The 14,955-nt window shown below is 42.3% G+C and overlaps 1 protein-coding gene across 1 annotated transcript in view; it reads left to right on the top strand.

Moving 5' to 3' along the window:
* ISM1 (isthmin 1) overlaps positions 1 to 14,397 on the top strand; it is a 28,326-nt gene extending 13,929 nt beyond the window's left edge. Inside the window, exons 2-6 of the mRNA XM_053380616.1 lie at positions 5,437 to 5,676; positions 8,072 to 8,345; positions 9,182 to 9,325; positions 11,952 to 12,041; positions 13,824 to 14,397. Coding sequence (XP_053236591.1) covers positions 5,437 to 5,676; positions 8,072 to 8,345; positions 9,182 to 9,325; positions 11,952 to 12,041; positions 13,824 to 14,341 — 1,266 coding nt within the window. The 3' untranslated portion in view covers positions 14,342 to 14,397. The remainder of the gene's footprint in view (positions 1 to 5,436; positions 5,677 to 8,071; positions 8,346 to 9,181; positions 9,326 to 11,951; positions 12,042 to 13,823) is intronic.
* The last annotated feature ends 558 nt before the right edge of the window (positions 14,398 to 14,955 follow it).

Below are 14,955 nucleotides of genomic sequence, written 5' to 3'. Positions count from 1 at the left end.
TCTCTTTCTCACACTTGTTCGCCACTCCTGCCACTAGACTGCCACCACTGCAGGTTAGGGACATTAACTTTTTAAAATATTTATATTTTATTAAGGTGATTTCAGTTAAAAGAAATAAAGTGATACAGGGGGGGAAAGAAGGAAAAGTGAGGAGAGGGGGGAAAACACACAGATGCATATAAAAATGAAAATATACCCCCCAAAAAAGAGCAATATACGATATTCCCATACATTATTATATAAATTGGTATCGTGCTATTGTCCTAGTGCTTATGTAAATGCTAATAGCCTAATAAGTTAAGGATATGAGCTTGTGGACAATCATCTTTCTCCTGGGAGAAAATTAGCTTGTTCAGATTATGTGATTTTTAGAACAACAAGGCTCCCATTTCTGTTGAGCAAGTCAGTCTAGCCGTAGGAAATCTAGGGCTTAATTGGCTGGCTATGTGCCAGTTCCAATATCCATTGGATGATCCTGCTGTTGAGACACAAACTACTGCAAACTAAATGTGAAGGAATTCTATGAAATCTGGTTCATCTGGGCAGAAGATTAGTATCTTATTCTTCATAAGGAACCTAAAAAAAACACCCACAAAAAACCCCTCAGTTTAAGCACCTGAATTTTTTGACCTCCCCCCCACCCACCTAGCCAGCCAATGGTGCTCTCTCAGGATTTTTGGTTGGTTGGTTTTCCTCTCAAGCTTTTCTTCCCAAGGGTGGCACGAGACGTCATACTATTGTGTGATTCTCATTTGTCTCAGGCACTCTTAAGTGTGGTGCCTTCCGTACCATTTACTGCACTCAAATGCACTTGCCTACAGGGCAGCAAAGCCACGTCCACCTCACCTGGAAATGCCACACCTGTCTTCACTCTTACATCATGGCAATGTAACATCTCCATTGCTCTTCCATCTCCCCCACATCCCGCTTTGCATAACGTCCAGCTTAAGGAAGAGCTCTGGAGAAGATGAAAGCTTGCTCACTTACCTTGTGCCGTTTTAGTTGGGCCTCATGAAGGCATTGCCCGACCGTGATTTTTAGATAATTATTTTTCCCAAGTGAACCAGCACAGCTGCCTACACCCCATGGTGCTAAAGGAGGTGAGTGGGACCCTCTTCCTGTTTTCCTTGGCTTTCCTGTTCCTGCATGTGCCTCTTCCATGGCCCTTGAAGCATGTTATAGCCCCCATTTTTAACATTGCTGTAGCATCTGCAAATGCTAAAATAGCTCCATAACAAGGATGGATTAAATTTCCCATAGTGAATGGAGATTTAGGTTCTGGCAGCATAATGTGTAACTGATCTTAGGCTTTATTTGAACCAAGTAGCCTTCAAAACATCCACTACTCAAGACTGGAAACAAAATAGTTTTAATAGAGATGTGGATTCCCCCCGCCCCCCCCCCCCACATTTATTATTTTTTAGTTCAATTAGATAAGTCGCGATGAAGCATTCGTTTTGGGAGGAGGGAGAAATCTTTTTCTGAAGTGGGTAGATTTATGGGAACCTATCTATGGCGAAGAACCCAGCAAGAAGTATTGCCATTTTGCTACATTCCTAATGTTTGGGGCAATCAAGTTTAAATATATATAATTTTCAGAGCGTAAAACATGTGAAGTTATAGCCTAGCTAAAATATAATTCAGTTAGTCAGTTAAACAATAATATATCATCAAAGAGCTTTGAACTATGGCCAGAGTGTACCAAGCATTTAAAAACTGGTAACCACAGAGATATTTCTATAAGGAATGTTCACCTCATGGGGATTCTTTAAAGGTGCTTCATGTTGTTAGTTTCTTTCTCTTTTTTACAAAGTTATAGCTCTGCTTTATTGTACATGATGTCCTATAAAGAAGATCTATGTCTGCGATACCTCTTTGAAAGAGGACCACGGTGCTATCCGTTTAAAAGAGAACGCAGTCAAGCAGTAAATTTAGGGGGCCATCTCTTTTCATATTGACTGTATCTGAGCCAGCAGTGGGTCTTTGATGTTGTAACAATAGCGCATAGGCCAAGAGGAGTATTAGGGCTTGAACAATGTCGAAATGAAGCTGCATTCATTAGTTTCAAAGAGAGAGGCTTCTAATGTGTAGCAGAACTTTATTTCTGCATGCTTCCTTGCTTCTTGCAGGAAGAGATTGTGCGGCGTCTGTCATATAGTTTTTGTACAATTTCAGCCTGGAGTCTCTTGCATTTATCATTTTTAATTATAAACCAGGTGCTGTGGAAACTTGCATTGTACACTAGGTGCTTTACTAGTTACATAAAGGCATCAAGACATTTCTTTCACCCCACGGGCCTCTCAAACCCACCAGCTTAGGCTACATAGCATAGAAGAAAACACTAACCGGTTCAGATAGTTTAGTGTCAGCAACATTTGAAAACTAGGCATGTTATTAGTTTCACAGTCCAGCTAATTCTAGGCCTTAAATAGTCAGATGCTTATTAAAGACAATGTTGTTTTGTTCTCAGAAATTATTCTGAATAACCATTAGCATTCCTGGTAGTTCCCACGCTTTACATATTCCAGACTCGAAACAAAATAAAAAAATTCCTTCCAGTAGCACCTTAGAGACCAACTAAGTTTGTCATTGGTATGAGCTTTCGTGTGCATGCACACTTCTTCAGATGCACTGAAACAGAAGTCACCAGACCCTTATATATAGTGGGAGGGTGGGGAGGGGTATTACTCAGAAGGGTGGTGGGAATGGGTGATTGGCTGATAGGTGTGGTAAACCTGTTGACGACTGTTAACGACAGCAATTGGTCTTACAGGAAAAAACAAGGGGTGAGATGGCTAAAAATAGCTTTATCATGTATAATGAGATAAGAATCCAATGTCTCTATTCAGACCAGGTCTCTCCATGGTTTTAAGTTTGGTAGTAAATTGCAATACAGCTACTTCTCTTTCCAGTCTATTTCTGAAATTCTTTTGTAATAAGACAGCTACTTTGAGATCTTGTACAGAAGGTCCTGGGAGACTGAAGTGTTCTCCTACTAGTTTCTCTGTCTCGTGATTTCCTGAGGTCAGATTTATGTCCATTTATCCTATGGCATAGGGTATTCCAGACTGTATCATTCAAAACACTAAACGATTCTCATTCTACGTAACAAGGGTGCTTGCAGCATAAACTGGGTGTCTGGAGCAGCAAACACTAAGATGGAAACATGCTTTTTGTGGGCACACCTGGAGGGAACATATACCAGGAAGGCCCAACGAATGTACTTTCAGCACCTTTGTCACATAAAGTGAAAACCAACTTGCAGTTGACAACATATGATTGACATACAGCAACCAGAGAAGAATTTGGGGCTTTGAATGCTCACATCTCCTTTTGAGCATTACCAAGCCCACAGAGATTGTTTCTGAGTCAAACTCTGGCAAATGCCATTGACGCTTTCACAAATGAAGTAAAGAGACCACAGGTGCAATTCCCTTGACACCCAGGGCATTTGCTTCTATAAACAAGAGCCCCAAACATCTTTTGTTTAAATAGATTGCCTCTCCCCAGATGACCCTGCTTTTTCAAATATAACACCCTTCTGTTACAGTCAGAAGTTAAAGCCCCAGGAGGACGCAGTGGGCAAGCGTTATATTTGAAAAGACAAGGTTCATCCTGGGAGAGGCATCTGAGAGAGATGTTTTTTGGTCTTTGAATCTCTGGTGAAATCCTTGTTGCTTGTGAGCCATGTCGACAAAATGCTTTCAAGACACCAAGGGAAACACCATTTGACAGGCGATGGCTACACATATATATTTAGCAAGGAGATGGTGAATGATTTTGGGGAGTGGGCAGGAGGAGAGGCAAAGAGCAGAGAGCAGCTGCCTGCTGGAAACTACAGACAGCTCTGAGAACCTGCATGCTTTTAAAGCTGCAGGGTTTTTCTACCATGTTGCAAGAATTGAAGACCCACTTGAAGTCAACCTGAAAAGGAGATTATCTAGATATAGCAATTAACAACTCCCTGCAGACCTTAGTGTGGAGTAGTGGCTAGAGTCTCAGACTAGGACCTGTGACATCCAGGTTGAAAATCTTATTTAGGGCCTTTCTACGCTTTCCATTTTTATAGCATAATGGTTGCTGGGTTTTTCAGATTTTTTGACACATTGCTGCATGACGTCAGCATGCATATTCCAGCTAGTATTCCAGAATAATGTACTTGGAAATCTGCTGCTTCTTATACCGTAAGGAATCCAACTTGGTGAAAGATCCAGAATGGATCCTCAATATTTTTAGTTGTGTGGCATGGGGGACAAGCATTGTCCTGTTCTTTGCGTGAAGGGTGGTGGGGGTCAGCGGCAATAGTTTGGAAGACGTCCGTTTCGTGCTGCTTCCCTTGGACCACTGCGAGCTGTTGGTTTGAGAGCTGAGTTCAGAGGAGAGTTGTGGCAGATAGAGATGATGGTACCGAGTCAACATCTGATCCATGACAACCATCATTAGCTGCAGACAAAATTTTGCCTCAAAAACCAGGTTTGCAAGAAGCGTACTTCCTCTTCCAATTTCCTATACAGTGGTACCTCGGGTTACATACGCTTCAGGTTACAGACTCCGCTAACCCAGAAATAGTGCTTCAGGTTAAGAACTTTGTTTCTGGATGAGAACAGAAATTGGGCTCCGGCGGCACGACAGCAGCAGGAGGCCCCATTAGCTAAGGTTAAGAACAGTTTCAGGTTAAGAACGGACCTCCAGAACGAATTAAGTACTTAACCTGAGGTACCACTGTACTTCCACAAGGTCAATATTCTGGGGTACTAGGCATTAAAAATAAATAAATTAAAAGGGGCTGGCCCCCTCAGCATGCTGATATTTAATGGCTAGAGGAACACAAGGACACTTTAGGAGTGTGAATGTAACCACTGAACTTTTCTCAGTTTGGGCAAAGCTCACTATTACCGTGGAAAGGAAAACCCTGCGCTCACTCTCTTAACATTTGTATCAGCTACAAAGTCAAGTCTTTAAAATGTCAAATCAAACAGTGACTATTCCACTATAAATGGTCAGTGTGACAAGCCCCTGAGTTGTGATGCTCATTGGGTAATCAATTACTGTCTTGCAGCCCAAGCTACCTGACAAAGCTGTTGTGATGATAAAATGAGGGGGAATCGCGTAGCTAAAAAGTGAATGTGCAAAACGTTTGTGCATGGGGCTAAACTCACGACTGCTTTGCTCATCTCCTGCTCCTACAGGGAGCTAACCCATGGTTTGGCTTAGGGTTCCCCCAGGCAAATGGCAAGTGGCAATCCAGGAGCAAACCATTGTTAGAGTGGGGGAGAAGCAAAGTGAACACCATTTTTGCCAGTGTACCACCACACCTTTAAAGCATAGTTATTAAGCGTAACTGTGACATGTAAACCAACCCACTGTGTTCTGCTAACTCTTGTTCGTCTTTCTTATTTGCTGTGTGTAATCTTGGTGTTTGCTTCTTGACCCCAGGATGCCCTCCACACAGATGGTCTTCCATCACCTGAAGCCAGCTTTACCCTCAACCCTGAGGACAGACGGGATTATCCTGACCACCATGTAGCACACAAATCGTTCACCAAGCAGCGATTCAGGCAAGAGAATGGGCATACAGCTTTGCAAAGAGATGGGCCCAGACCATTCCTTCTGGATCTCCCAAACTTTCCCGACCTCTCAAAAGCAGACATCAATGGGCAAAACCCAAACATCCAGGTAAAAAACTCTTCTTTCCTATTTAGGCTCTTACTTGAATCATGGAATAAACAGCGTCTAACAAAGGTACAATTTCATTCACAAAACCTACAAGCCACATGGAAAACAAGAAATGTAAGAAAGGAGTTTTTCCTCCCCCATGTTTCCATTTGCCGTACAGCTGAGGTGATTGGTGAATGGATTGATTGATCTCTTCAAACAGATGGCTTATTCTGTTCAAAAGGTATATTGTTGGTGTCAATATGATAAAACATATTATCAACATAATGCAAAATACCTACAGACCAGTTTCTTAGCAAACCCTGCAACAAAGGTCATGCATTGAAAGTTGAAGTATAAATATGGAGATCTCTGGCACAAGTTCTTTGGAACTTTATTCATCTGACTGAAAATGTTTTGCTGCAATTAAACAGTAAACGTGTGGTGCTGAAACACTCACATAGCTTTTTTGAAATGGTTTGGACCTGCTTTGCCTAGAATATTGTATAAGAGGACTGATTCAAATATTGAAATGAGCCCAGAAAACAAAACCTTATGGATAAACATCAGCTTGAATGGAAATAAACCACTGAACTGTGGAACAGGGACAAAACACATAACTTGAAACAAACACTAGACTTCGAGCAAGTTCCTCCAAAATCATCAGCCAGAACATTTGCAATATTTTAGAGCAAAATTGTTTGCCTGAAAATGGCACATTGCTTTGTATATGTCACTGGTTTAATGTCAGAATCTGCTATGAGTTGCACCCAATGTTAGTTCTATCCATTAAGTGGACCCACCGAAATTAAATAAAAAACGAGTAAGTTGCGTACATTAATTTCAGTGGGTATACTCTGAGGAGAACAATAACGAACATGGGATACAACCATATACGGAAGATTTTCAGGTAGACATGTATAACTTATTCTACCGTTCCCCCACATGTACACTTAAAAATAAACACTTCCTTGGGCTTTCTTACAGTAAAGGTAGGTAAGTTGTTTTTTAAATGTTTGCAATACAAGACAGCAGTCAGTCACTGACAATAGCCTTGCACAAAATTTTGAGACTTGTTCTACCTAGTTCCAGTTGAAATGAATACAGTGCCTGTCTGTTTACTCATTATTTGGCTCAATCTTTCCCAGAAATGAAATATTTTTATTCAGCCCCTTTTCCATTTGTGCAATTGTTTCAGTATTAGCAAGACAAGGAGACATTTGAAAAGGGTAACCCAAGCAGCTGTTACTTTTGTGCTACGGATGCTTTTTTAAACCCCGTTGCCAAATCAGCAGCCAAATGCACCACTGCACTCAAGTAAACGAATTCACAGGAAGTCCTTGAAAATGAGGTGCTTTTTTTAAAAAAGCCAGTAACATATTTCCTTGGGGATCAGAGATTTTCTTCGTTCTTGGTGAAAAGCTCTTTTGTTGATCGCCCATTGATTTGACACATGCCAGCTCATGCGGTCATGCCAGCAGTGCAAGGCTATTCAGGGTGCAACAGCTTCACTTTCTTTTCCTTCGAAACAAAGTGAAGTCATGTGTCAAGCCAATAATTTGGCTGCCAAAATTTTTTTCTGTGTGATGTTCTCCCCCCCCCCCCCTCGGTTTCCCAGCCTATTTAAATGTGTACCAACTGTGAGGAGCTCCTGGGCTTGGATTCCGATACCTCGCTGCTTCTGTTTTTGTGAACTCTCCTCTTCCTCCAGTTTTTAAGTCACCGTTTCTCACATTTCCAGAGCACGTTAATTCTATGCGGCATAAACAAGAACAAAGTGTCCTGTGGCACCTCTGTCCTTCTCTGAACCTTTGCTCCCTGCCTCTACTCCACTTTAAAAAGAAACCCAAACAAAAAAGTCAATATTGGTGATGCTAGTAGTACAAACCTCCCTAGGCCTAATCTACTTGTGAGTCTTCTTCCACTAACTGAGGACCAGTCTGACAGAAGACAGCAGGACATCCTTTCTGTTTGTTGCACACACACACACACACACACACACACACACACACACACACAGTGGTACCTCGGAAGTTGAACAGAATCCGTTCCAGAAACCAAGTTGCAGCTTCCAATTGGCTGCAGGAAGCTTCTGCAGCCAATTGGAAGCCATGGAAGTCACCTCAGACGTTTGGGTTCCAAAGAACGTTCGCAAACTGGAAAACTCACTTCCAGGTTTGCGGCATTCCAGAGCCAAAACGTTTGACTCGCAAGGCCTTCGGGATCCAAGGTACGAGTGTATATGGATTCCTTTCCCCCTCCCTTGCAAGTTGCAGGTGGCACTTGCCTTTTGTCTTGGCTTGACAAAATCTTTCACTGGCCTGTCAACATATTTTTCTTTCTTTCTTGGATTGGTGTTTGGGACATAGCTGTAGAGACCTGAATACTTATTTGCCTGCTGTCTCGAATTCTCCAGGTGACTATAGAAGTTGTTGATGGGCCAGACTCTGAACCAGAGAAGGATCTCCGAAAGGAAGGCAGCAAACCCAGCTGGCCTGTCCCATCACCAGACTGGAGGAACTGGTGGCAGAGATCAGCACCCACGGTCACCCGCATGAGTAGCGGGGACCAGGATTACAAGTATGACAGCACAACCGAAGACAGCAACTTCCTGAACCCCGTTGGTGGCGGGTGGGAAAGTCACGCACCTAGTCACCGGACATTTGACTCAAAGGCACAGCCAGAGTATGGTGAGTGAGCCTTCTGAATCCCTTGTTTGTAGCACCTCAGGTTGATAGCAGTGCTCTGCAGGTGAGGAACCATCAGCAGTGGAAATGTGAGGTGGGGCAGAGCCACAGGGGGCAGGAGTAGGTACTTTCAACACCAGCATTCCTGCTTCTTACCTGGACTTGGTTGGGGGAGGGTGGCATGAGGTAGGGAGCACGCAGGGGCACCGGTGGGACCAGTCTTGTGCATCTGCACAACTTTGCCACCACCCGGCGCTGCACTAACAGGGAAGCAGGTGTTGGGCGGGCACCCACCACTACGGAGAGTGACTGGGCACCAAAGATAATAAGAGGGAAGGGAGGGTCAGGGGCACAGGTGAGAGAGAAAAGGAATTGTGTTTCAGTTATTTCAGATTAACTGATTCCCTGAGGTTTAGATAATATATACTATGCACTGATACCGATCTTCTCTGACTATTGTGTAGCCAAAGCACACCCACTTACACAGGAGAGGGAAGTATCAGCCGGCTCGAGGGAACCCCAAAATTTGCAGAAGCACACATAAACTTTGTGGGGAATGGAGGGAAAACCAAATCAGCTCACTAAGGTCTAAGCATGTTCAATGAGCCTGGAATGGAAAACTGGGGAGGGAAATGATAGGATAGAGTATCCCAAGAAAAGGCAATGCTGACTGGCATTGTGGACAGCAGCAAATGTTTTGTTGAAGACACCACTTAATATCTGAGCCAGTCCTCTGATAGCAACATGTATTGTTTTCTTGCCATTTCTACTTTTATAATCAAACATTTACTTGTTTACCAGCTAGTTCTCTTCTGTTTTTTCTTGTTCCTCCCTTGCAGATTACATAGACGGGGAAGGAGACTGGAGCCCCTGGTCTATTTGTAGTATAACCTGTGGCAACGGCAATCAGAAGCGCACCAGAACCTGTGGCTATGCCTGCACAGCCACCGAATCAAGAACATGTGACAGGCCCAACTGTCCAGGTTAGGCTCCGCTTAATTGCTTTTACCTGAACGGCACAACTGCTTGCAACCCTTCGCTGGTAAAAAGTATCATATTAAAATAATAGGAGGAGATGCTACCCCATATCTGAAATTATCAGCTTTGTTGTGCCTTTAAGGCAGAACCAGATGCTTTTCCTTTCTAAAGGACCTTCAGGAGCACTGCTCATGCTGTGTGCCTCAGATTTCAATAGAGCCTACAGAGATGTAGGCAAAAGAGACATGCATTTCTTGCGAGATGCACTAGATGGGGTACTATAGGAAATAAGAGTATCCTGCCTTCTGAAGTTCTAATTGCATTAAGTGCTAAGAGAATAAGATGCTTTGGTGTTTTTGCAGTGACACCAGGTTTCAAAGTGTAGAGAAAGAGAGCAATCTGCAAAATGAGATGATCAAGACAACCATAGCAGTTCAAAGCCTAATGCCTTGGATGTGGTACCTTGACTAAACTATGACTCTTGCACACACATCACTAGTGGGGTCAGGGAGGCCCTTCACTCAGATGTGAACATGCTGGTAACTATACTTTAGCTTAGGCAATGGAGCCCTCCCCTGATATTTCTCATCCATCCCTCCATCACAGCCTGTATTTAGATGCAAAAGTTCAACTGGAAAACACATTGAGATCTTCAGGGAATTCTTACTTGTGGAGAGAGCATTAGCACTATTTTTTAAAAAAGCATATTCATTAATCATGCTACTATTATTATTTCATTGCTTTATTATTTCAAATAAATTGTCTCAGAGCAACATACAGATCCATAAAACTACAAACAGCATTAACAACTATCAGTTAAGAACCAGATGCGAAAAAAATCCCAAGATGCAATAAACACAAATTCAAACAATGCTATGAAAAGAAGAAATCATTCCCCTGACCTAAATGGTGAGCACCACAAAAAAGGCCAAATTCATACCAGAGTGTGTCCCAGATTAATAACGCAATGCCTGGGCAACACGGAGTGTCTCAACCTGGCGCCTGACAGCTGGCACTGACGGCGCCATGTTTGTTTCCTTGGAAGGAGCTTGACGACACAGTAGAAATTGCCCAAGGATTTGCCAAAGAGAATGAACCCTCACCCTCATTAGAACTCCACCGAGAATTTGGAAATGTCAAGGGCAAAAACTAAACTGCTGTGAATTTTGCCTTCATGGTGGGTTCTTGGGTATCTTGCTCAACAAACTTTCCATAACTTGTAGGGAGGGTACGTGTCTGGAACAACAGCAAGGGAAAGCTCATCTGAACAAATAAGTGTGTCTTCAACTTACAAAGCTAATTTGCTGATACTTCTCCAGAATCGTCATGTGTAATGCTGACATGCCAATTTGAAGATGTGCGTTGCGGAATGTGCATAGTTTTAGGCTACATAGAAAGTGCCATCTTTGCTTTATTTAAGGATTTTTTTCCACTTGATTGTTTTTTATGGGAAAGCAACCTTGATTTTTTGGTCCGCCCCGCATCTCCCCTTTCTGTTGTCAACGGGAATAGAGGCATGAAAATGGCAACCCTGTCAACCACCTGAGACAGTGCAGTTTAAATTGACTAGCCCTTGACTCTGCATCTGAGGGGAGGAAAGGCAAGGCTCAGTCTCAAAGGTGCTGCTAATATCGGCTTGGCAAAGAGGCTCCTAGCTCAACAGAGCAGCATCTTTCAGACAGAGGATTGCCTTTGTTGTCCAAATACATTTTCCAAACAATGTAAACTTTGTTTACAAGTCGCTTCCACCTGACCCAGCTGGAGCTGAAGGAGGTGTGTGGAATCAGGTGGTTCTTTCTCTGCTCGTGTGGTTAGGTCATTTAAACATGGCCCCAGATAAGATGTTCCTGCATAGCTGAGAGAACATCTGCAGGCATTTGTTGTTGTTGTTGGTCGTTCCTCTCATGTTGGGGTGGTTTCTTAAGGTCTGGATTTATTAATAGCCCAAATATTTGCACCACCATTTCTGTCAGTCACATTGTCTTCAACAGCCTGCAACACCAGTATGTAGCACATCCTGTTTTTTGTAAAAATAAAATAAAAATCTGCTTGCGTAGCAGTCGAAAACTCCTCTGCTCAGCACTCGTTTGCTGGCACCGCAAGCAGAAAATAATGAAAATCTGTCTTGCGACTTAAGTTTCCAGTCGCTGGCAGTTATAAGCGATTGCTGTGATGTTCAGAGAAACATAACCATTCAGAAGGTACTTAATGGCACCAGCAAGTAGTATCAGGTATTCATCTCAAGTCAATATTAAAGTATTTGAGAGAGGGGATGGTGTCAGAGAAGGGTGGGAGGACATTTGTTTTGACCTTTGTATTAAAGTGCAAGACTGCTGAGGCTCAGAAGTAATTTTCATTCTCTTAGGTTCTTTCTCATTCTCTCTGCATCGAAAGCAAGAGCTTTAACCAATTTTAATATTGCATTTTTATATTGCTGTTGTAACCTTCCCCTGGGACCTCATGGTGACAGATGGTTAAGAAATCCAATAAACTAAAAGTAACAATGACGGCATGAGTGTTTATAGGAACATAAGAAATCAGTGGGGTACTAATGCAAGCCTAGTTTCTCTACTGCCTTGTATTATGTGCCGTTACTGAAAAAAATATATTTATATACCCTGCTTTCTTCAGGGATTGAAGACACCTTCAGGACAGCAGCAACAGAAGTGAGTTTGCTCGCAGGAAGCGAAGAATTCAATGCCACAAAGCTCTTTGAAGTCGGTAAGCAGATAAGAGCAGGGGGTTCTCTTCCTTCAGAGCTAGATGATGCAGGCAAGCTTCAATCTGTGTGACAGTTTCCCCCTACACTTCTGAGAAGGTGCTGTGAGGGAGCACTCAAATATTTCCCATCTTTGTAATGTGTGGGTTTTGACTGAGCCAGTTATACCTTGTTCAGCAGCCTTTCCCAGTGGGCTTTCTAAAGGAAAAATGTTGGACTAAACGTTTCTGCCTCCAGCTGTGCCACAGCCTTCTTGAATCATTGCAAGTTCGTTATTCAAGGACAAAAGGCAAAAACTTGAATACTACAGCTGCACATAATATGTTCAGGGTGACTCTGCAACCAACAGGTAGCACTCCAAAATCTGTCCATACTGGCCAAGACATGGTTAATCCGGAGCATTGTTTATGGGATGTGAAAGCATTGCTTGGAGCAAGGCTGAGGATTTTCTTAAAACTTCCACAAAGGTTTGACTCTGTTCTTTATTCCAGATGCAGATCCTCACTTCATCATTCATGAATGTTCTGCTAGTGTCATATCCTGATTTGCACAGATATCTTGCTGTCTCCCCACATATTACAAGTCTGGAATGTGAGCCACTTATGGCTTCAGTTATAAAGGAGCTGTTTCAATATCATCCGTTAAGATTATAGCTCCAGTGTCTCTGTGCAGCTGCATTCAAGAGGCCCTCACAGAGGCAGGGGGGGTGCTCTGCCAAATTTTAACCCACATTTTATTTTTTAATCATGAGGGAACCTCATGAAAACTAGGTGCACTACAATGCACTCACTTCAGCTTTAGTGTAGCTAAAGAATGCACAGTATATTTTCAGAAGATTGATATTGATATATGGAAGGGCAAAAATACAGCCCCCTTTGGTCAATGGATAGATGATACGACAACTCTTGCAACACGTGAATGGATTGCTTTCAGACAAAGATTATACATGGACAAATTTAAATAATATTTGGAACGTATTTATGAAAACCATAGTGACCCATGAGTTAACATATGCTTGAGAGAAACAATAAGTTTAATACATTGACATATATACTATATAGTTTGGTAACATTAATTATATGTTATGGTTATTATGTTATTGCTGTTTTCCTCTGCTTTAAAAAAAATCATTTTTCTTTTTCTCTTTTCTGTTCTTTTCTTTTCATATTTACTTTTACTCACTATAATCATTTTAATAATAATAATAATAATAATAATAATAATAATAATAATAATGTCTTTTCTTCTGACAAGATGCACACTCCATAGGGAAAGGCTGACATATTGACATATCACACATTGACAGTGAAACTGGTACAATTCAAAGTGTTGGTTCTGACCTTTAAAGCCCTAAACGGCCCAGACACTGAAGTCCTCCTCCGAAGGTCTTCTGCTTGTTCCCTCACTACGAGAAGTGAAGTTACAGGGAACCAGGCAGAGGGCCTTCTCGGTAGTGGCGCCCACCCTATGGCACACCCTCCCATCAGATGTCAAGGAAATAAACAACTATCTGACTTTTAGAAGACATCTGAAGGCAGCCCTATTTAGGGGAGTTTTTAATGTTTGATGGGCAGGGTATAAATAATAAAAAATCGTTGTTGTTGCATGTTTTCCAGGGCCTTAAAACATTTTAAAAATAATATTGGAATTGATTTTGTGATAGAACACAAAGCAAACCCTTGACTACCAGAGTGTGATGTTAGCTAAATACTGTCAAAATCCTGCATTTTTGTCATCTCTGAAACACAGTCAAGTTCTCCTTGTGTCCCTTTTCTACTGTCCAGATACTGACAGCTGTGAAAGGTGGATGAGCTGCAAGAGTGAATTCTTAAAGAAGTACATGCACAAAGTGGTCAACGACCTCCCTGCTTGCCCTTGCACGTATCCCACGGAGGTTGCCTACAGCACGGCTGATATCTATGACCGGCTTAAGCGGAAAAACTTTCGCTGGAAGGATGCGAGTGGGCCAAAGGAAAAACTGGAGATCTATAAGCCGACCGCTCGCTATTGCATCCGGTCCATGCTTTCTTTGGAAAGTACCACCCTGGCAGCACAGCACTGTTGCTACGACGACATCATGCAGCTGATCACGAGGGGCAAAGGAGCAGGCACCCCAAACCTGATCAGCATAGAATTCTCCGCCGAACTACATTACAAAGTGGACATTTTGCCTTGGATCATTTGCAAAGGGGACTGGAGCCGCTATAATGAAGTCAGGCCTCCTAATAATGGTCAGAAATGTACAGAGAATCCTTCAGAGGAGGACTATTACAGACAATTTCAGGAAGCAAGAGAGTACTAAGAAGGCGGAAGAAAGAAGCCAACTTCTTTCACAGTCTGTGCAACACAGGCGGTTGGTCTGCAAATCAAAGAAACTCTCAGCATACAGATTTAATGTCCCATTCCTCCACCCACCCCAACTAACTGTATATAGTTGTATAGAATACACATTTTTTCATAAGTGTGTTATTTATATATGCATATAGAAATTGCATATGGACCCCTGTGCAAATAGACATTTTATATAATGTTATGCATTCTGCACCAATGTAAGGTTTTGTGTTTTTAAAATCATGCTCAAGTAAGGACTGGGCTATCATTTTTTAATCTGTATGGGGAAAGCTCAGCTTTCAGTGGTTGAGGCAACAGAACTCAAAGAGTCCATTTCTCAACTGCAAACCCCAGTTATGGGGTTTTTGCTGGTGGGTTATCCATCTAATGCATCTGAGAACTGCATCTGATAGTACTACTTTTGTGCAGAACAGCAGAGAGAAATATCAGCATCCACTGCCATTGTGCCTGTGCAGAAGTCAGGGACTTTGATTTGTGTCAAATACTACGTCTGTGTGATTGGTGAGTAAAAGACTGTGATACCTAAGGTGTGGCTGACGCAATCAAATATCCCTTATTCTGCAA

This window comes from Podarcis raffonei, chromosome 3 (genome assembly GCF_027172205.1).
Source record: "Podarcis raffonei isolate rPodRaf1 chromosome 3, rPodRaf1.pri, whole genome shotgun sequence".
NCBI lineage: Eukaryota > Metazoa > Chordata > Lepidosauria > Squamata > Lacertidae > Podarcis > Podarcis raffonei.
Note: the sequence above shows the minus strand (reverse complement) of the source record. Positions and strands in the feature narration are given on the sequence as shown.